This window comes from Lineus longissimus, chromosome 5 (genome assembly GCF_910592395.1).
Source record: "Lineus longissimus chromosome 5, tnLinLong1.2, whole genome shotgun sequence".
NCBI lineage: Eukaryota > Metazoa > Nemertea > Pilidiophora > Heteronemertea > Lineidae > Lineus > Lineus longissimus.
Window position 1 is genome coordinate 304,719 of NC_088312.1, and position 19,605 is coordinate 324,323.

The window sequence follows — 19,605 nt, forward strand, 5'->3', positions numbered from 1 at the left end:
TCCCTTATCTAACACACAAATATCATGAAATTTTCAGGAAATTTGTTTTTTGGTGTTCTTGTTACGTTTATATCTACTTTACTTTTAATTTAATTTTGATGACTTTAACCCGACTTTAAACCTGGTTGACGCTGTTTAGTATGACCGCGAATTTTCAAGATGGCGGAATCTCAAATTTTTTGTGAATTACATGTATTATCACTCATGAATTTCGCTTATTTCACCGTTTCTTTTGTCATCGATTCCTCTGATAACTACTTCCAAGGATGATGAAAGGTGTTACAATCATTTCTATCTCAGTTTTATCCTATGGCTTTCCAATGACATGCGTATCAGGCCTAAACACTTGCACTGGTACTGGTCTGTCACTCTCTGTGCCTGTGGTAGGCCTACAGTTAACAGTACTGTCACTGACTTGGATCTTAGGCTGGCTGGCTGCCAGTGAGAGTGACACTGACTCAGTCATGACTGACAGTATAAACAGTCCCAGCCTTGACAATATCGTTATCGAGTAAGAACTCTCGGAGTGACCGATGACTCCAGACTACTGGTAGACTCCGAGGGTCATCCTATTTTGCGTCCAGTGGCGTCCAACGCGAAATAATAGGATGTATATGGTTAAAAATGTTTTCAAGCTCCTAAAACACTTTCAATTAACAAGATTTAGAAGCTTTTTCTATAAACCCAAGGAACGGCAGCTAAAACAAACATGGCGTCCAGTACTTTTGCTGGACGCATACTAAGATCGTTTTCTGGTGATGATTATTCAAAAACTAGGTTGCAAACTCCACCAAACTTCTAAATCTTGTTTATTGAAAGTGTTTTAGGAGCTTGAAAACATTTTTAACCATATACACCCTATTTTTTCGCGTTGGACGCCACTGGTCGCCACTGGACGCAGGACTCTTATTTTAAGGCAGAATTCAGTGTTTGTTATATCGTCATTGTCAATGATTGTGACAAAGACAAAGTCGCGATACAGCTTTTTTTAATCATTATTCAGTTTTCATTCTTTTCATTTTGGTTTTCTCTACAGACTAGTGGTAGTGAATGAAGTTTTTTTTAGTCATTATTCAGTTTTCATTCTTTTCATTGTAGTTTTCTCTACACCTTTCCGTTCGCCACAAATGCCTCTATAATAAGAAGACTGTTCTGTTTTCAGCCCAGTAACTTTGCAATTATGGCTGCCTAAACTGGAGCAGAGATGGCTGCCCAGTGAGGGGTGGTGAAAGGAGAGCTGTTAGCAGCCAGTTGACATGAGGGACAGGCTGAACCGTAAAGACGACCAGTCATTCTGAGACTGGTGGATGTGACAGAAGGCAGCTCAGTGAATGAAGACATTTTCAGGAGAAGACTCGCAAGTCTTTGACCTGGCTCAAACAATTGGACTGGTTGATTCTGATGACACTCTTTCAATTCAAAAGGTGGTCGTTGTGAATGGGATTTTTCAACCTGAGTGCTGCTGACATTTTTGTGAATTTCTTAGCCACTGCCGTGCACTGTGGTTTCATTATCATTTGCTAACTTAAATGAGCTGGTGCTACAGGTGAACATTACTTGTTTTTGGTGGTAATAGTTTAGAAATTAGCTTTTCATAAATCCCTGCCACAATGGCATCCATCAAAGACCTTGCTGAATGCACGAGCAAGTGCCGCTCAAAAAGACATGCCCTGGAAATGATCAGTGCTGTCACAAAAGGAACACTATCACAGATCAAAGTGTATCTCCAGCGTTGCTACAATTCCACATCTGGCCTGACTGATCCATTTGGACGTAATCTCCTGCACATTGCCGCCACGTGCGGGAAAGCTGACATTGTTGAGTGGTTGCTGGAGGAGCGGAAGTTTAACCCATCTACCCGTGATATGGAGTCGAACTGGACAGCGCTACATAGAGCCTTGTTTTATGGACAGCTGGCAGCTGCAAGAGTATTAGCTTCAGTAAGTGTTGAGGAGTATTCTATCTTCTATGTAGACATAGACTAGGTCTCTTGGTTGGAATTTAACTTTGAGGTTCCTGTTCTAGAGTAAATGACACAGACCACTAGCGGTTTCATTTTCCTAGAGTCCTATCTTGGCTTTACGCCCAAATGTGGCTGATATTAAGGACCAACCATAAAGCATATTCCTTTACACATGTGTTCTATTTGTAGCGCTATCTTGTCTTATCTTGGTCGTTTCAGCATTTGAAGCCTGGCCTGTACCTGCAGGACAAAGAAGGCCTTAGCCCACTAGACCTGGTCATGAAAGATCGTCCAGCCTATATTGACTACAAGGACTCCAGCTTGAGTGAGACATTCAGTTGGGGTGATAACACTAACTTCACCCTCGGCCACAGCATCCAGCAAAGGAAGGCCTACCCGGAGGCTATTGATACATTCAGGAGGGAGAAGATTAATGTTGTCGAGGTAAATCATTCTTGCAGTGTGTTGGAGCATTTGGATGAAAAGTGGGAGCAGATTTCTTCATGCTGTGTCAGAGTTTAGCATGAAGTACCCAAAATTCAAACTGGGGTGATTTTTTCGTTCTTTTCAGAAAGAATTTGGATTCATTGAAAAGGTCATTAACTCTTCTGTAGTCTCAAGAAGTAGGTTTTTCTACTGTCATGTAAATGCTTGAAAGCTAATCAATAAACGTAACTTGCAGGTGAGCATCTGCAAGTTCCACACTGTGTTCCTGACAAGAGAAGGCCAGGTTTACACCTGTGGTCATGGTCGAGGTGGCCGACTTGGTCACGGCACAGAGCAGACTTGTGTGGTGCCTTGTCTCGTGGAGGGCCTTAAACATGAGAAGGTACGCGCCATTTCAGCAGCTGTGGACCACACACTCTTTCTAACTGAAAGGTAAGCTATCACAGTCTGGATCAATCGATCTCGGGTGTTTTTCAGGAGCAGCTAAAGGCATGGGGAGAGTTGTTCCTCTGACCAAGCACAGAGAGGTCTAACACATAGTCATAGTATGAGAGATGATTGCACATAACTACCTTTTGGCCACAGTTTGTCACACTCAATGTTGTGATGAGGCTTGGTGCATTATAAAGTGTTAGTTATGAGATGAATATGTCACTGTCTCTAACAGATTCATAATCGTTTCTTTCAGCAACTGGGTGTATGCCTGTGGGCTCAACAATAACAAACTTCTTGGCCTGACACCCATTCCGGATAAGTGTCTCAGCCCAAAACAGGTAAACCTCGAAACTATCACTTGTTGTTTAATCAGCTCAGACCATGCCAATACTAAGTAGGCCCTAACCATCAACAGAAACCACTGTGTTTCTTCCAATTAAAGGCCTCTGAAACTGCTGTTACCTGCTGCCACAGCTGTGCATACACAATACGGCTTGAAAGACTGTCAGATATCAATGCAGTACGGGAAATTAAATGTAAATATACTTAATTTGTGACTGAAATCATTTATTGATGAAGCACATTGTCCAGAATCTAAAAAGCCATTTGATATCTATTTTCATTTTGCTTCAGATCAAGACAAAGTTGCCAAAGGGTGTTGAGATTGTCGGTATCAGTGCAGGAAGGTTCCACTCTGTTTTCTACACAAACTCAGCCGTTTATTCCTTTGGCTTGAATGCTGGTCAGATTGGTGAGTTCAGGTGTTGCGTTTGGCTTATACATTCTGGAAACCACTTTGTGTCAGATGCACCAGAGCTTTGTACTGGCAATTGAAACATAGCTTGATAATGTTGTATTTCTATTGCAGGTCATCAGAAAGGTGTCGTGTTCCAGCCAAACCCCAGACAGGTGTCTGCCTTGAATCAAAAAGGTGTGGAGATCTGCCATGTTTCATCATCAGACGCTGCCACTGTCTGCCTCACAACCAAGGGCGACATCTATGTGCTGCATGAATACAGATGCAGGAAGATTGCATCAAGGTAAATGCCATTGAGCTTCCTCTCGTGTAAGCATGGAAAGCTAGTTGGGTTTTCACAAATGCACTTTCAAACACTCACTTAAAAAGCATTCAAGATGTCCTTAAGTCTGACTTGATTTCCTTTCACAGAACACTTGAAATCCTCAAGGTGTGTGTGAGTGGTGGGAATCTGGACCACACGGTCAGATCTGATGTGGGCATCTTGAGGGAAAGAGGAGGGAAGGAACTCGTCATTGCCATCCTCACAGATGGAGGCAAGGTGTTCATCTGGAAAGAGTCCTATCAAACCTTGGTACAAATCGACTGGAATCTTGGACGAGAGCTTGAAGTTTGTTATTTCACCTTGAACCAAGTCGGCATCGGGATGGTATCGAGTAATGGTGAGGTTTTCTTGGCCAAGCCAAGGCACAGTCAACCCAAGGCACAGACACTGAGCAAGCCAACTCCTGCAAAGGGTAATGTTTCAAAATTTCCTTTGTGTTGTAAGATATCACTAAACGTGTGCTTGCTTACAAAACCTTGTTTGGTTCGTCTGACAATGCGGGATGTACTGAATGTTGCATTTGTTTCGATATTAACAACTTTCTGTATCAAAGGGAAAACCTATAATGATAGTTCTCCCATCGATAAGCAAACTTAAGTTTTAAATGATTGATGAACAATCGATGTTTGCAGGATGTTTAGTAGCGCAGGCTGCAAAACTGTAGTTATGTATAATTACAGAAAATCCAGCAGACAACTTTGGTGCGACGAGTCTCCTGGACTTACTTGAGAAAGAAGAAAAGGACAACTATCAAGTTGAGAGAGTGGCCTACATTCACTGGGGGCTGAAGATCGCCTCAGACAGGAAAGGGCATAACTATGTGGTGATGCAAGGACAACCAATATCCAAGTAGGTATTACATTCAAGTTCGAGGAGCAGTAGCGAAATGTTTTTGTTCACTGTTCAGTTTACTCTGACTGCTGGCAATTTTACAGTGAGCTGGTTGTACTGCCTGCTAGCAGTGCAGTATTGAAAAGTACTTTGGCTGAAGACTCACAGGAGAGCAACAACTGTGTCATGGTATGTTTGAAGGATCTGGTATACAGGTATGATACATAAAGAAGCAAGTTGACTCACATTTTACTACTGCACCATTGTCTTATTCTCTCATTGATTTCCAGTTTGACGCACGTTCCTGAACCCCAGGCATCCCAGATGCACCAACATTTCCAAGTGTTATTGGATGAGGCAAATGAATTCGATACAATACACGATGTTGTCCTAGAAGTTGGCCCAAGAAAGGTCGCCGCTCACAAATACATCCTGGCGCACCGGAGTGACTACTTCAAGAAGCTTTTCCTTCAGTCTGACATCGGTGCAGCATCCGAATTCTTAAACCACCAGGTTATAGATATTGCAGATGTAAATGAAGAACTATTTTCTCAGCTCGTCCGATTCATTTATACGGATGATTGTGATTTGTTACATATCGGTGAAACCTACTCACTGCCCAAGGATACATTAGATGTTGAGAAAGAAGATGATTTCAGTGACTTTATTATGGTGTCATCATCCAAAAAGATGTCTGCGTATGAGGTGAAGCAGAAGAAGCGTTGGAAGTGTGCAGAGGGAGGCAAGGTTGAGAAGAGGAGTGGGACTAACCCAGTGAAGATGCTTCAAGAGATGGCTGAAACGTTTGGTGTTCATGCCCTCAAGAAAAGGTCAGTGGTGTGACTCTCTTAGAAGATGGATGTGCCAGAATTTGAAAGTATTGAGGCGAAATCTTAAAGGCTTTTCCATGGGAAGTGATATAATTCTAAGGGTTGTCTTGTTGTATGTTTTACTATTGGCAGAACTTCCTTGGAGCTTTCTGCAAAAGGAAGCCAATTGCTACTTCCGGGTTGTTGCTGACCAAGGTTCTCAAACCAGAACGCATTCATTTCACCTTCACAACCGCTCCTTGAATAATCACTTGTCTGTCTATTCCAGATTAGAAGCTGTCAAGTATAACCAAGGAAAGATTCAATCGAATGGGCGTCATCTGGCGAAACCTAACATTCGCTTTGACAGAAAAAAACTTGTGGCATTGAGTAATGTTGCTCTGCAATCAGAGGACGGAGAGATTATCGCTTGTCATAAGTGTATCCTGTGTGCGAGGTTGGAATACTTCAACAGCATGTTGGGATCAGGATGGATTGAGACATCCATGTCAGATTCGCTGTCCTTGCCGGTGCTGGGGAATGTGCTCAAGATCATAGTAGATTATCTCTACACTGACACTGCCACAGTCATCCACAGTATGTTGGCCAGTTATTTTGGTCTTGTATATTGCATGCTGTCCTGTCTAAAGGAGCGTAGACCTCTTCGGAGCTGTTCTGCTTATCTAAACGTAACTCTGGTATAACAAGAGGCTTGACCAGAATGTCACCTCTCCCTGGATTTGACACCTGTATGTGTTCATACCATGTGTTGTTTGACACCTGTATGTGTTCATACCATGTGTTGTTTGACACCTGTATGTGTTCATACCATGTGTTGTTTGACACCTGTATGTGTTCATACCATGTGTTGTTTGATAACCCAATATCCCTCTTTCAGCTTGTGAAGACGCCGAGTTGATCTGTAACGTCCTGGTGGTGGCCGACCAGTTGCTGATTACGAGGCTCAAAGAAATATGTGAAGCCATTATCACGCAGATGTGTGAGTAGGCTCTTTTTGCTTCTGTTTATAGTTCACTGAATGATGTTGATCAGACTTGGACTAAAATGCCTCAATGTGCAGATCTCAAATCCCAGTTCAATATTTACAATCTCAGGTGGACAAGTCTGTTCTCAAATCCCAGTTCAATATTTACAATCTCAGGTGGACAAGTCTGTTCTCAAATCCCAGTTCAATATTTACAATCTCAGGTGGACAAGTCTGTTTGAGTGACAAATGTTCCTGGTCCCAGATTGGTTGGTTCCAGATGGTCTGTTTAACTCCCTCTTGTTTATTACAGTGACCTTGAAGAACGCTGCTGAACTGCTTGAGTTTGCTACAGTTTACAACTCGGAGCAGCTGAAGGTTGCCTGTCAGGAGTACATCTCGATCAACCTGGCAGCCATGATCGAGGCGAGATATCTTGATGTGCTCTCTCACGATGTCATCCAGGAGCTGACTAGATTTTACAAGGAGTTTGTAAGTTATTTACCATTTGATCTGCATGTACGCACAGATACCCAAAATTGAAGTAGTCGAAAAAAAGGTTGATCAAGGTAACTTGGTGAGAAATGGCACTCCTACATGTATGTGATTCATTTCATGAGTTTATGATTGAAAATATGTGAAAAGAGATTGACTTGGAATGAGAATGTTTCTTTGAAGGTGCCTGCCATGGAGAGGAGGGTTGTGACTCCCTACAGTGATCCTCCTGACATCGCAACCCTCGAGTCCTTAGACACTGATGTTGAGGTCGAGATGATCCAATGGCAAGGCTCAAAAGATGGCGCTTCTAGGAAAGGCAAATCCAAGAGGCGGAGGAGTCGTAATAAGAGTATCTCGGAGGATAAAGGATGCGAGAGGAAGCTGTCTGTGGCGTCTGACATCAGTTTGGAGGATTACTCGTCTGAGCCAACGTCCCCAAGGTCTGACATTGAACAGGTAAGGCATTCATCCTTCTTGAAACTTGTGGATGTACTTTTCATCCAGCCCTCATCCCAATATCTCTTCAGGTCGAGCAGATGCCCTTGTTGAAAGAAGGGGCTGCAAGGAAGATTATCACTAGTGATGGGACCCTGTTTGGGCATAGTTTTGTCAGAAACCATTCATCAGCCATTGGAATAATTGCTAAATTTCCGAACCAATGAGCGGATCGATGGATCAGAGCCGTGAGTTCACACTCACCACCACCACCAGATGTGTAAAGTGGTCTAAACGTACTCATTGGTTCTCTTCAGCCTCTTCTGATGGAAATGGAGAGCTTTCTGCCACGAGATGTATTCAGCTCAGAAAGTCCAGTGGAAGATCTGGCCAGCCCCAAGTCACCGTTTGCTTGGTGTGCAGCCTCAGGTAAGATATCAGATATGAAATGAAGAAGAAAAGGACACATTTGTTTGTAAAAGGGAGGAGTATAGTCATGATGTGCTACCATGATCAGTCGGCCATATACATTGTAAATACATTCATCTGAAGACCGATCAGCCTTTTGAATGTAATCAGTGACACATCTTACTCCTCCGAATCAAAGTAAAGTGCACAGACCTTTACAACATACTTCCACTATCTCTTTCAGGAGATGCTTCTAGTCCAGTAGGTGCATGGTGTCATACCCCCCTCCAACAGGTTCCAGTCTCGGCAGACCCACTCTTGTCTCCCACATCTCCAAGTCTGAAGGACATCATGATGGCAGAGGAGACGAGGGAGAAGGTCACCAAGAAGCCTCAATCTCTCGGGTAGGTAGACTTGTGTTCCTACCGGTAGCATGTGGATCAGTAGGCTGAATAACCTAACAACCTTTTGACTGGATAAGAGTAGCTGTTATGCTGCCGAGTCTTGAGTGCTGTTGTATGACAAGATACGACTGTTGAAAAGTAGGCCAAGTCTGTTTTCTCATGCCCTGAGAGCTGAGTCTAACTTTGATTTCGCCCTCTTTCAGAACCAGTGGTAAAAAGAAGAAGAAACAACTATTCCGGCCGATATCTCTCGACTCAACACTGCCAGACGATGAGAAACCAGCTGAAGCTGATCAATCAAAGAAACCAGCCGTCATGGCTCGGGTCTGCCCCTGGTAAGTTGGTACCAAACACTTGAGAATCGTTTTGGCTTGAACTGCTATGTTCAACTTGATGGTATTGGGAAGAGGCTCGGTACCAAAGACTTGAGAATCGTTTTGGCTTGAACTGCTATGTTTAACTTGATGGTATTGGGAAGAGGCTCAGTACCAAACACTTGAGAATCGTTTTGGCTTGAACTGCTATGTTTAACTTGATGGTATTGGGAAGAGGCTCAGTACCAAACACTTGAGAATCGTTTTGGCTTGAACTCCTATGTTTAACTTGATGGTATTGGGAAGAGGCTCAGTACCAAAGACTTGAGAATCGTTTTGGCTTGAACTCCTATGTTTAACTTGATGGTATTGGGAAGAGGCTCAGTACCAAACACTTGAGAATCGTTTTGGCTTGAACTCCTATGTTTAACTTGATGGTATTGGGAAGAGGCTCAGTACCAAACACTTGAGAATCGTTTTGGCTTGAACTCCTATGTTTAACTTGATGGTATTGGGAAGAGGCTCAGTACCAAACACTTGAGAATCGTTTTGGCTTGAACTCCTATGTTTAACTTGATGGTATTGGGAAGAGGCTCAGTACCAAACACTTGAGAATCGTTTTGGCTTGAACTCCTATGTTCAACTTGATGGTATTGGGAAGAGGCTCAGTACCAAACACTTGAGAATCGTTTTGGCTTGAACTCCTATGTTTAACTTGATGGTATTGGGAAGAGGCTCAGTACCAAACACTTGAGAATCGTTTTGGCTTGAACTCCTATGTTTAACTTGATGGTATTGGGAAGAGGCTCAGTACCAAACACTTGAGAATCGTTTTGGCTTGAACTGCTATGTTCAACTTGATGGTATTGGGAAGAGGCTCGGTACCAAAGACTTGAGAATCGTTTTGGCTTGAACTCCTATGTTCAACTTGATGGTATTGGGGAGAGGCTCGGTACCAAAGACTTGAGAATCGTTTTGGCTTGAACTGCTATGTTCAACTTGATGGTATTTGGAAGAGGCTCGGTACCAAAGACTTGAGAATCGTTTTGGCTTGAACTGCTATGTTCAACTTGATGGTATTTGGAAGAGGCTCAGTACCAAAGACTTGAGAATCGTTTTGGCTTGAACTGCTATGTTCAACTTGATGGTATTGGGAAGAGGCTCAGTACCAAAGACTTGAGAATCGTTTTGGCTTGAACTGCTATGTTCAACTTGATGGTATTGGGAAGAGGCTCAGTACCAAAGACTTGAGAATCGTTTTGGCTTGAACTGCTGTGTTCAACTTGATGGTATTGGGAAGAGGCTCAGTACCAAAGACTTGAGAATCGTTTTGGCTTGAACTGCTATGTTCAACTTGATGGTATTGGGAAGAGGCTCAGTACCAAAGACTTGAGAATCGTTTTGGCTTGAACTGCTATGTTCAACTTGATGGTATTGGGAAGAGGCTCAGTACCAAAGACTTGAGAATCGTTTTGGCTTGAACTGCTATGTTCAACTTGATGGTATTGGGAAGAGGCTCAGTACCAAAGACTTGAGAATCGTTTTGGCTTGAACTCCTGTGTTCAACTTGATGGTATTGGGAAGAGGCTCAGTACCAAAGACTTGAGAATCGTTTTGGCTTGAACTGCTGTGTTCAACTTGATGGTATTGGGAAGAGGCTCAGTACCAAACACTTGAGAATCGTTTTGGCTTGAACTGCTGTGTTCAACTTGATGGTATTGGGAAGAGGCTCAGTACCAAAGACTTGAGAATCGTTTTGGCTTGAACTGCTATGTTCAACTTGATGGTATTGGGAAGAGGCTCAGTACCAAAGACTTGAGAATCGTTTTGGCTCGAACTGCTATGTTCAACTTGATGGTATTGGGGAGAGGCTCAGTACCAAACAGTTCTGTAGGTTTCTGACTGTTGTGTCTCACACAACCAGATTTCATCGCCATTGCCATAACCCCAGAAAAATTGCTGAGAATATTCCTGAAAGCTTCTGAACCTCTGTACTGAAAGGTTTTTAATTCATTCCCTGCAGGGCCAACACCAACAGTATGGTTCAGTCACTGCGAGACTTGATGATAGACGAGGAGAAGAGAGCCAAGACCAAGAAGACAGAGCCAACTCCGGAGAAACAAGCCAAGGTTAAGAAGACTGTGCCAGCTGTCGAGAAATCTCGGAGTAAGGTCACATCTCCTGGAGGTGGGGGTGATGCCTCATTTGTGTGAGTTGACTTCTTTGTTTACCTAAAACAAATATCGTTAAGCAGATGGAACCATCAACAAGTGCAGTCGGTCTGCAGTGAATGGTGCTATCGCTTCTCTACTCCTCACCTTGGGACAGTATCCTTTAGTTTCCTTGCATTGTGAGGGTTGTTTTCCTGGCAGTGGTGGGTTACATGTCATACTGGTAACTATGTTGAATTCCACATTAATTTTGTTTTGATAATTACAGATGGGGCCTACCTATGAGCAAGAGACAGCAGAAGGCACCGAGGGAACAGGTCAAGCCGCTGGATAGTCCCTGCTCTCCCCGAGAGAACCCCTGGATGAAAACACCAGCCCCTGAGAGTAAAGTGGTCAGCTTTCAAGAGATCGTCAACGATCAGGTGGAGCAGAGACAGTCAAGGGATGAGGCAGCAAAGAAGCCTCTGCATCTCATTCAGGTTAGTTGATGTCGGTGCTACTTCAGTTGCTTCCAAGTATGCGTGTATAACAGCAGGTGGCCCCCACATCATTCTAATGGGCTGTCTATTTCATCATGCAAATGAATGTTGATGTTCAGTCCTCATTCTTGAGCGAAGGTGGTCCTTCCTCTAAATTGCCGAGTTCTTAGCATCTAGTTAAGTCAGTTGAGTGGATATTGAGATCATCTTTCTCCATGTTTCAGATGGAGGAACAAGCAATCCAAGAGTTACTGGCCCATTACAAGGCTGATGAGAACATGGACAAGTTCATCACCGTGGAGAGGGTGACCATTGTGATGGAAGCACCCACGTGGCTTGCTCATCAGAAACCTCACAAGAAATAAAAATTTCAGCGATTACGAAACTGTCTTCTTTGTTTGCTCTTCAGCTATAGTGCTTGTCTCAGCAGGATCGTATGGCCTAGTGTGGCCCAACAAATGTGTTGTTGCTAATATAATGCTAAAATGTAAACAGCGTGTGCCAAAACCTGCCAACTCTAGTTAAGGATAGTCTTTGGAAGAACTGGTGTTCCTGAGATGTAGGTGGTGCTGTGCACAGAATGCAAATGTAGGCAATGTAAATTGATATGTGGACTATCAAAATGTGTTGGCGAAGATTAAAATGGGATGTGTATATATCGAAAGTTTTTGTACCCAGCAAAACATCATATCATATGTTCCAGTTATATGGAAGTCTGTGCTATATGTTTTAAACCAACTGCCAAGTGATAACTTATGGAGGAAAGTCCTGCATATCACATGGTGCTGTGTAGATGACTCTGGTCGATTCAACCCATAATGGCTGTGTTTCTAATGACAGGAATGGGCTCTTGTACATAATGTACTGATAGAGGTGAAATGGGTGGACTACTTAGTGCTTTATTAGGAAAATCATTTGGATTCGTCCTTTTGAGGGTCTATTTTGCTCAAAAATGAAATGAGAGTGTCTCCTCCTGGGAACTCTGTACTTCCCTCGGGTTAAAGTGATGTACAGATGTATTGAATGACCTAGACCATTGATGAAGTCCATCAAAGAGGGGTTGTGTTTTATGGTATATGATTGTACATAATGATAATGAAATGGGATTACATAAATTATATTGTGATATGTGCAGGTGGTGTCTTGTACAATCTGTGTGACATGTAAGTAGATTTTATCAAAGAATTATTCGTCTTCGGATCTCGAGTTTTCCAGTTCATGCTATGAAGGTGTCTGTAAATGAATCTGTGACATTGGTAACTGTTATTGTTATCAATAAAGTTATTTTTGCTGAAATGATTTTGTCTTTGCTCCATTCAATGGTCCTTTAATTGCTCCATGTTGATCCCATAATCTTCTGAGTTGATAAATGACCCATCATCTCATGGAGTTTACAGTTCATCAAAAAACTATCAGGTTGACAATGTTGCTGCCCGATGTCACAATCACGCTTACAGAGACAATGTTGCTGCCCGATGTCACAATCACGCTACAGAGACTGAATATTGGTCCAATTAGTGACTGTTGCCCCGAGAATGGCCGTCCCATAGCCCACATACACTAGTCAAACAAGTTTGGCATTCTGGCGTCCAGTGTTGACAGTATGCAGCCAAGGTTACGGGATCTCCAGTGCGGAATTCCTTATGGACGTCAGTAGAATCAGATCATGCATGCGAATCCACTGGCATGGGTGTCAGGATGAACACAGCCTTCATGACTGACTACTGACATGAGCAATGAACAGGCGGAGAAGACAAAAGCAAGGCAGCTTTATGAAAAAATAATGATTTTCTTTATTCACAAATGTACAAGACTGTACTCAACAAGCAGTACTTCTCAAATTCTGTTTAACTGACAGTATACATTAATTGTAACATTCTCTCCAAGCACATAATGAGCATCCGGCCTGAATTTCCTGTACTGGCTCCAAGCTTTTGGGGGGTGTTTCAACTACAGAACCTTGTTGGTCCACATCTTGAAACCCACCCAATAGTCACACCAGAGACACTAGCAGCATGTATATCATTTAATAGCTCGGATCATTTCCATCCACTAGTTGTCTATCAGGACATGATTGTGATATCATTTCTTGAGCAAAGACAAGCATCAAATAGTATTTGACACTTGAGAGATTCAATATCATGTAAAACCTCCATCTGAAGATGTATCAAAGCAGCTTCAAGAGCCACACTGACACATCATTCCAGCAACTCTAGACTTATACAAGTAGTTCAGCACCTAGTCAACTTTGAATCCAATAGTGGTGGTGTCGATTTACTTGACTGTTCCTGACACCTTCATGAGCTGATTGATGGACGTGTTGCAGACTATCAACCAAAACACAACACCAATGCCACCTGCAAAGCAAAAAACTTAAATCACAGAATGACATAGAGACCAACACAACATATCAATTCAGAGATTGTAATGTAACTTCATACAAGACTAGAGTGAGTGCATTACTGACGTTGACAGTTCTGACGACAGTAGTGGTCACTCCTATCTGGGATAACTCTATGTACATGTCCGGAGCTAATTCAATGACCCGTGAGTTACTTCAAACATAGAAAATATTTCACATCCATGTATGCTATGATCAAGTGGCTGATAATATCAACCAGTAAAATATGGGTTATCATTTCAAACCGTCGTAATACTGACCTGACACTCCCGATGGCAATGATATGAATGAGCCTAGTGGGGCCATCCAGGATTCTGGTAGGATGATGATGGGAGTATGGCGATAGAACCACATCAGTAGAAGAGTAAGAACAACCTGAAAGGGGAGCAAGCAGATATTAATCTTTCACAGAATGGCGACTGACATAAACTACTTTCCGTGACAGAAGCAGTCAGCATGGAGGCTTGTCTCTGACTGTGGACACCATAATTGAATAATTCATACAACCAGATATCAGGAAACTCAACTAAGGCTACGTACCTTTACTATATGAAAACCAGCAGTGACACCAATCTTTAGCTTTTGGACCAGGTCACCTCTCTTGCTATCTGAAACATGTCAAAGATAATACATGATGATGCATAATTCATGGCTTACAAAACATTATGATGTTGACCAGTCTCAATCATAGCTCGCATCCTTGTTTCATTTGAACTCACCAAACTTTTTTTTTTGTTCTGTCAACTTGATGATTTGCCGCTCCACCCTGGCATATTTTGCAAACTCATCAACCATGTGAATGGTCTTCAGCTTTTGCCTCTGCTCTACTATCTCTAGTCTCAGTTTCTTCTCTACATCTTCCTCGGCCCGCAGGTGATTAGTCAGCTGGAAAACAATCAAGGGGGAAATGTAGTCATTTCATTGTGACATTAAGTGCAGGCGTCTGCAGGTGCAGTGTTAATCCACCGGTCAATGCAGCAGCATACACACAACACCGCTCTGTTGAGTGAAGTACAGAAACTTCTGAACCTACCTCCAGGCTCTAGTGTACATTGTACATGACCATAGACCCTTTTACACCAGACGGAGGAAGTCATTACGGGCCAAAACAAACCTAAATATAGGCACAACGAACAAAAGATTACTGCTGTGTCAGGGGTGTGCGATAATGCCGCTGCGATTCAATGCGGTCTTTTGTTAATGTTTGCTGCTGGTTGGTTTGTTGTGGCCTTAAGTGGCTTCCTCCGCCTGGTGTGAGGGCCTCTATGGGCCGAGATTGGACAGAGCCATAGTCTGCATTCTCTACCATGACACAGGCCCCAAGAATGCTCACGAAAAGCTACTTGTCAGAAATCTGCACGAAATGTTTTTGGCAGTTTGAGTTTTCGCTTTCTTATAGATTTTGAACTACTACAGACAATTCCAGCATTTTGACACAGATCAAAGCTATTTTGGATTGAAAATATAAGATACTTACCATTCTTACAACATGTCCGGATATCAAAGGAAATATAGAGAACGTGACAACAAGACCAAGAATGGCAAAAAGCAAACTAAAACCTGAATATTCGGGTAAACTTTCAGGAAATTCATTTTCGTTCTCCATTTTGCAAAATGTGATTTTATTTGCCAATATTGACACTAGAGGCGCTGATTTCGTTCCTTAGGTCTCGTTTGGGAGTTTTTCCCAAATGTGCGCGATGATGACGTGCCCCATTAACAGGACGTAACATCTATTTTAAGATGCGTTTCCAAAGTGAATGCATGAGAACAACCCATTTATGTCGTATATCACTGGAAACGCCCGATTCCCCTGATTCTGCAGGATGTTAAATCGGGCATTTTGTTTCTTTAAATAAATCATAAGCGTCGCATTTGCTCCTAGCTCTGTTCACCATCCCAAATGGCAATATTGCCAATTGGGCCGGACAATCACGAAAAAACCCAAATATTATACATTTCTTCCTGAATAATTCTTACAGTGACTATTCTTTCATGAAAGACAGTTGGTTACGCTACAATAAGTAAGCAGAGTAACGACTGTGTTAATAAAGGCTGCGGCATCCTGTTGTATATATATTGATGTTGTTGTTGCTGATTGTCCTCCTTGGGGGGAGCCAAGAGGAGACCGGTAGATCACATGTCAGCTGACATGTTACCCATTATTCTGCGGAATTCAGACGCGAGTAATAAATACGTAAAAGAGATATCTGTGTGTCTCATCATCTGATCATGTTTCTCTGCTGAGACTTCATTCACTACGGCTTCATCACGATGGAGTATTTCAGTTACAACAGGGCAACCTCCCAATATAACACTTCGTTCCCTACTGTAAACTCACCTAGGAGTTGTCTGAACCTTTAATGTGGCAGCACCAGTGGGATCTATCCTACGTGTAGGGCCCTACTGTAAACTCGCCCAGGAGCTACTCAAGCCTTCACCTCTTGATCTTAATACCATTAGGCCCCATTAGGTCATTCAGATATCGGAGCTCATAACAGATTCCTTTGGTGCCATGACTCTCTGTCCTAGGACATATCAAACTATTACACCTGGTTTGATCTTTCTGCATTCAGTGGATACCGCCATATTGGTTGATACATTGTCCTCATCATCTCCAGACAAAATGTGCAGTAATACGAATGTTCCTCAATTCTCAAGTTTATTGACACTTCAGATGTCTTGAGCATCATTCGCGAACACTATCCTCGATTAAAATATCTGCGAAGACACCTTTTGTCTCAGCTTGGTCTCAGATAAGTTGACTGTCACGTCCGGAGAGTTGCAGTAATATTGTCTTCGAAGGAGAAGTAGAAGACAATGTGCATAACAAAGTCTTGAGGAATAAAATGAAATTAGAAGTGAATTAATACTGATATAAATATCTTTAATATTCTACAGTATCACCGGCCAATCTACATGCCATACAGGACATAGAAGCGAGTTTGACGTCCAAGTTACGGTTAACTCGGTCAGGGGCCGTTTCAACTTACACGCGTACGTGTCATTGTCGCAACGGCACTTGATCGGTTTTAAAATACCGGTACAGTCAAAACTTCACATCATGATAAACTGCATTTAACAAAATGTGATTTCTTGAATTAAAGCGGAATTATATATTGATATCGCCTTTGCCGTCATATCCGTCCTGGCGGTCATGAAACCATGCTGCTTGCTATTCCTGGTACTGTCTTTTGCGATGCCGCACTTGGGAACAATCGAAATGTAAAATGGTGGTCCTCCCGACGTTGAGTTATCAATGCAGGCACCGAAAATGTCAAGGTGCCCGGTCCTCTCCCCGATACAATCCTTTGCAGATGGTGAGATCTCGTGTCTGGAGCTAAGTCGGTCAATCAGCGTTAGTCACCACAACAATGTCTTGCTGATTGAGCGTCCTGGCTCATCCATAGATCTTATGTTACCTAGGCGATGAACACGACAGTTACCAATCAACATATCATCATGCTCTGATTCTCCCGACATTCGTTGACGATCCAGCAAGAGCAGGCGATCCAAGTCACTGAAAGACAAAACACAACCTTTATAATGAGAGGGACATGATACCGTTTGTGATTGCATGAGAGAAGGACCAAGGACATCTTCACGGAGAGGACACAAGGACATCTTCGTTGGGGAAAGGACATAAGGACATGTTCATGGGGGAAGGACATAAGGACATCTTCCTGAGGGAACGGACACAAGGACATCTTCACGAGGGGAAAGACGTAAGGACATCTTCGTGAGGGGATTGTGATGACAGCGTCCTGGTTGTGCTTATCAATGCGACGCGCTGTTATGCGGATGATCCGATTGTGAACGGGTTGGGTCCCACTTTAGTAACCATAAATTCGAGGGTGGAGACAAAGCAAACTTACTCTTGATGTCTTTACAAATACTTGGCTACAATCATAGGGACGGCAACAAGGAAGAGACTTGGTGCTAGACCTGCGACGCCTGTCGTGGTTGGCTTGACTGTTGTCTGTTTGGCAGTGGCGGCCCCAGTGGTGGCTGCTGTGGTAACAGTCGCCTTCTGAAACGAGAAGAGCTCCGAGTGAAGACATACCATTTTCCCACAGCAGGGCTTTTCTCTTCTCGAAAAAACACCTTGGGAGGTGCATTTTAGGAAAGATACAAGACCTGGTGTGGGAGAATGAGACATTCAACAATCTACTCAGTCCATTTGTCATTCATGTCGCCGGTGTAAACGTTTTAAATGTCCCAGGAGAGAATTTCCGGGTGTGTGTACAATCATCCGTGATTTTAACTTGCACAAGCGCAGTGGCTGTAGTTTGATGTGGATGTATTTTTCATATGTACATGTGTTTTAATGAGAGGAAACTGGCCAAGCAGCTTGTGACCCGGTCAAGTAGCATAGGTTATAGGATGCGGTGACTTCCTGGTGAAACGATCACAACTGATGACATTCCATTAGCGTTTAGTCACAACCACTCGTCATGCCTCACGCAAAATAGCATGTGCAATACGTTAGTGAAAGCACCTGATCGCGACTTAGGTTTTTTCCCACTCCTTTGTCAATATCGAGGGGCGGAATAATGTATATTATCTGACAAGGATGTTGTAATTGTCGCATGATCAAGCCAGGAAGGAGACTGGAATGCGTGAACAGAACCGTCACGAATCATGACTGAGCTGATCATTTTCAGGAGGAGAATTTGAAAAACATACTCATGTTTCATCGGTGTGGCATCTCAGTTAAACATTTATTTAAATTTTGTTAAATTGATTGATGTATCATGTGCAATAGGAGAAAACACATCGATGTAGTTTTTTGGGAGACAATGGAATATCTTTCACGCTTTTCACTCGCGATGACAAATAGTATTTCGGATCTGTCAACAAATAATGTTGAGAAAATAGTCTCGGCAGAGACAAACGTGTGTTTTGAAAACGCGGCGGATACTCAGTTCTGATGGTTTTTACATCTCATCAATTCGAAATTCTAATGACTTAAAGTTGAGCCAGCCGATATGAAATCCTGGTTCGTCGGGGCATGGGACAGAATCACAATATTTCTCCAGCGGGGATGGGTGCGTGGTGGTTGCGAAGAGATACTTTCCCTATGATTTCTTCACTGGCTCTTCGCAAGAATCACGCCCTTTCAAAGCCGGAAGCAGGTGCATGTCCGGGGTACACGCGCTGTTTTTTAATCAGAGAAGAAGCGCCGGAATAGCATGAATGAGAAGACCTATAAGAAAGTCTCCAACCTCCAACTCCAACTCTCCGACCTCCAACTTTTAACTCGGGGATGGTGGAGAGACGGGTAGCTAGACGGGTTTCCATCCTGTAGCACAGCTAGCTTGAGACATTAGGTCATCTCAATAGAGCTCGAGAATTCGACACAAATATCCAATACTGATGATGAAATGAACTTGATGACGAGTAAAGATTGAGATAATTTACCTTCGTGGTCGCTGCGGTCGCTATGGTCGCTACGGTGGATGGACCTGTAGTGCTCGACCCAGTTCCCACCGCCAAAGTGCTCAGGATCATCAAGCTGGCAACTAGGAATACAAGCTTCGACATCTTGCTGCCTCGGTAGTTCTCGACAAATGCGACAACCCGTCCTGAGGAAATCATTTCCAGGCGTGATCGACCTCGATCTAGGATTGACTCAGAGGGACGGACAGACATCTAGGCCTGATGCAGTCACATCATGCGACAGGACAGTGTGAACGGCAGAAATGATGAAGTACATGATATGACCATTCCACTATATCCAGTGAGTCAGCCTATCTGAGACCTATTATAGCAGAGACAGTGAGAGGAATGTGTCTTCTCAGATACCGTTCGGGTTGGTGGTCTGGGTAGACATTTGAAGTGTCAATAAATTTGAAAAGTTAGGAACATATTAATGAACGTGTTGCCCGGATATTATGAGGAGAAAGTAACAACCAGATTGACGGTATCCGGCCACTGAATGCA

General features: G+C 43.0%; 2 protein-coding genes and 1 long non-coding RNA gene across 3 annotated transcripts; 1 reads left to right on the forward strand and 2 right to left on the reverse strand.

The window, feature by feature from the left end:
• Positions 1-153: 153 nt before the first annotated feature.
• LOC135488132 (inhibitor of Bruton tyrosine kinase-like) lies at positions 154-12,557 on the forward strand. Its single transcript, XM_064772599.1, has 20 exons — positions 154-276; positions 1,163-1,940; positions 2,183-2,407; positions 2,646-2,842; positions 3,099-3,183; positions 3,479-3,596; positions 3,714-3,885; positions 4,014-4,339; positions 4,608-4,776; positions 5,049-5,588; positions 5,857-6,164; positions 6,466-6,567; positions 6,866-7,044; positions 7,231-7,506; positions 7,803-7,914; positions 8,138-8,297; positions 8,501-8,632; positions 10,635-10,820; positions 11,051-11,261; positions 11,486-12,557. Exons 2-20 carry the CDS (start codon positions 1,611-1,613, stop codon positions 11,624-11,626), a joined length of 3,969 nt encoding a protein of 1,322 aa, XP_064628669.1. The 5' UTR covers positions 154-276; positions 1,163-1,610; the 3' UTR covers positions 11,627-12,557.
• A 479-nt stretch (positions 12,558-13,036) lies between these two features.
• Positions 13,037-15,275, reverse strand: LOC135488283 (guided entry of tail-anchored proteins factor 1-like). Its single transcript, XM_064772828.1, has 5 exons — positions 15,140-15,275; positions 14,382-14,547; positions 14,203-14,270; positions 13,923-14,037; positions 13,037-13,618 (listed from the first exon to the last, which is right to left on the reverse strand). Exons 1-5 carry the CDS (start codon positions 15,266-15,268, stop codon positions 13,536-13,538), a joined length of 561 nt encoding a protein of 186 aa, XP_064628898.1. The 5' UTR covers positions 15,269-15,275; the 3' UTR covers positions 13,037-13,535.
• Positions 15,276-16,528: 1,253 nt separating this feature from the next.
• LOC135488166 (uncharacterized) lies at positions 16,529-19,245 on the reverse strand. Its single transcript, XR_010446937.1, has 3 exons — positions 19,084-19,245; positions 17,538-17,692; positions 16,529-17,182 (listed from the first exon to the last, which is right to left on the reverse strand). It is a non-coding gene; the product is annotated as an uncharacterized LOC135488166 (long non-coding RNA).
• Positions 19,246-19,605: the final 360 nt, after the last annotated feature.

Bases quoted from the DNA above. Each gene is read 5' to 3' on its own strand.
- LOC135488132 (XM_064772599.1), top strand. From the start codon at position 1,611: ATGGCATCCATCAAAGACCTTGCTGAATGCACGAGCAAGTGCCGCTCA. The intron at 4,777-5,048 runs GTAGGTATTACA...ATTGATTTCCAG, and splicing joins CAAGGACAACCAATATCCAA to TTTGACGCACGTTCCTGAAC. The intron at 11,262-11,485 runs GTTAGTTGATGT...TCCATGTTTCAG, and splicing joins AGCCTCTGCATCTCATTCAG to ATGGAGGAACAAGCAATCCA.
- LOC135488283 (XM_064772828.1), bottom strand. From the start codon at position 15,268: ATGGAGAACGAAAATGAATTTCCTGAAAGTTTACCCGAATATTCAGGT. The intron at 14,271-14,381 runs GTGAGTTCAAAT...GACATGTTTCAG, and splicing joins AGAACAAAAAAAAAAGTTTG to ATAGCAAGAGAGGTGACCTG. The intron at 13,619-13,922 runs GTCAGTATTACG...TTTGCTTTGCAG, and splicing joins ATTGCCATCGGGAGTGTCAG to GTGGCATTGGTGTTGTGTTT.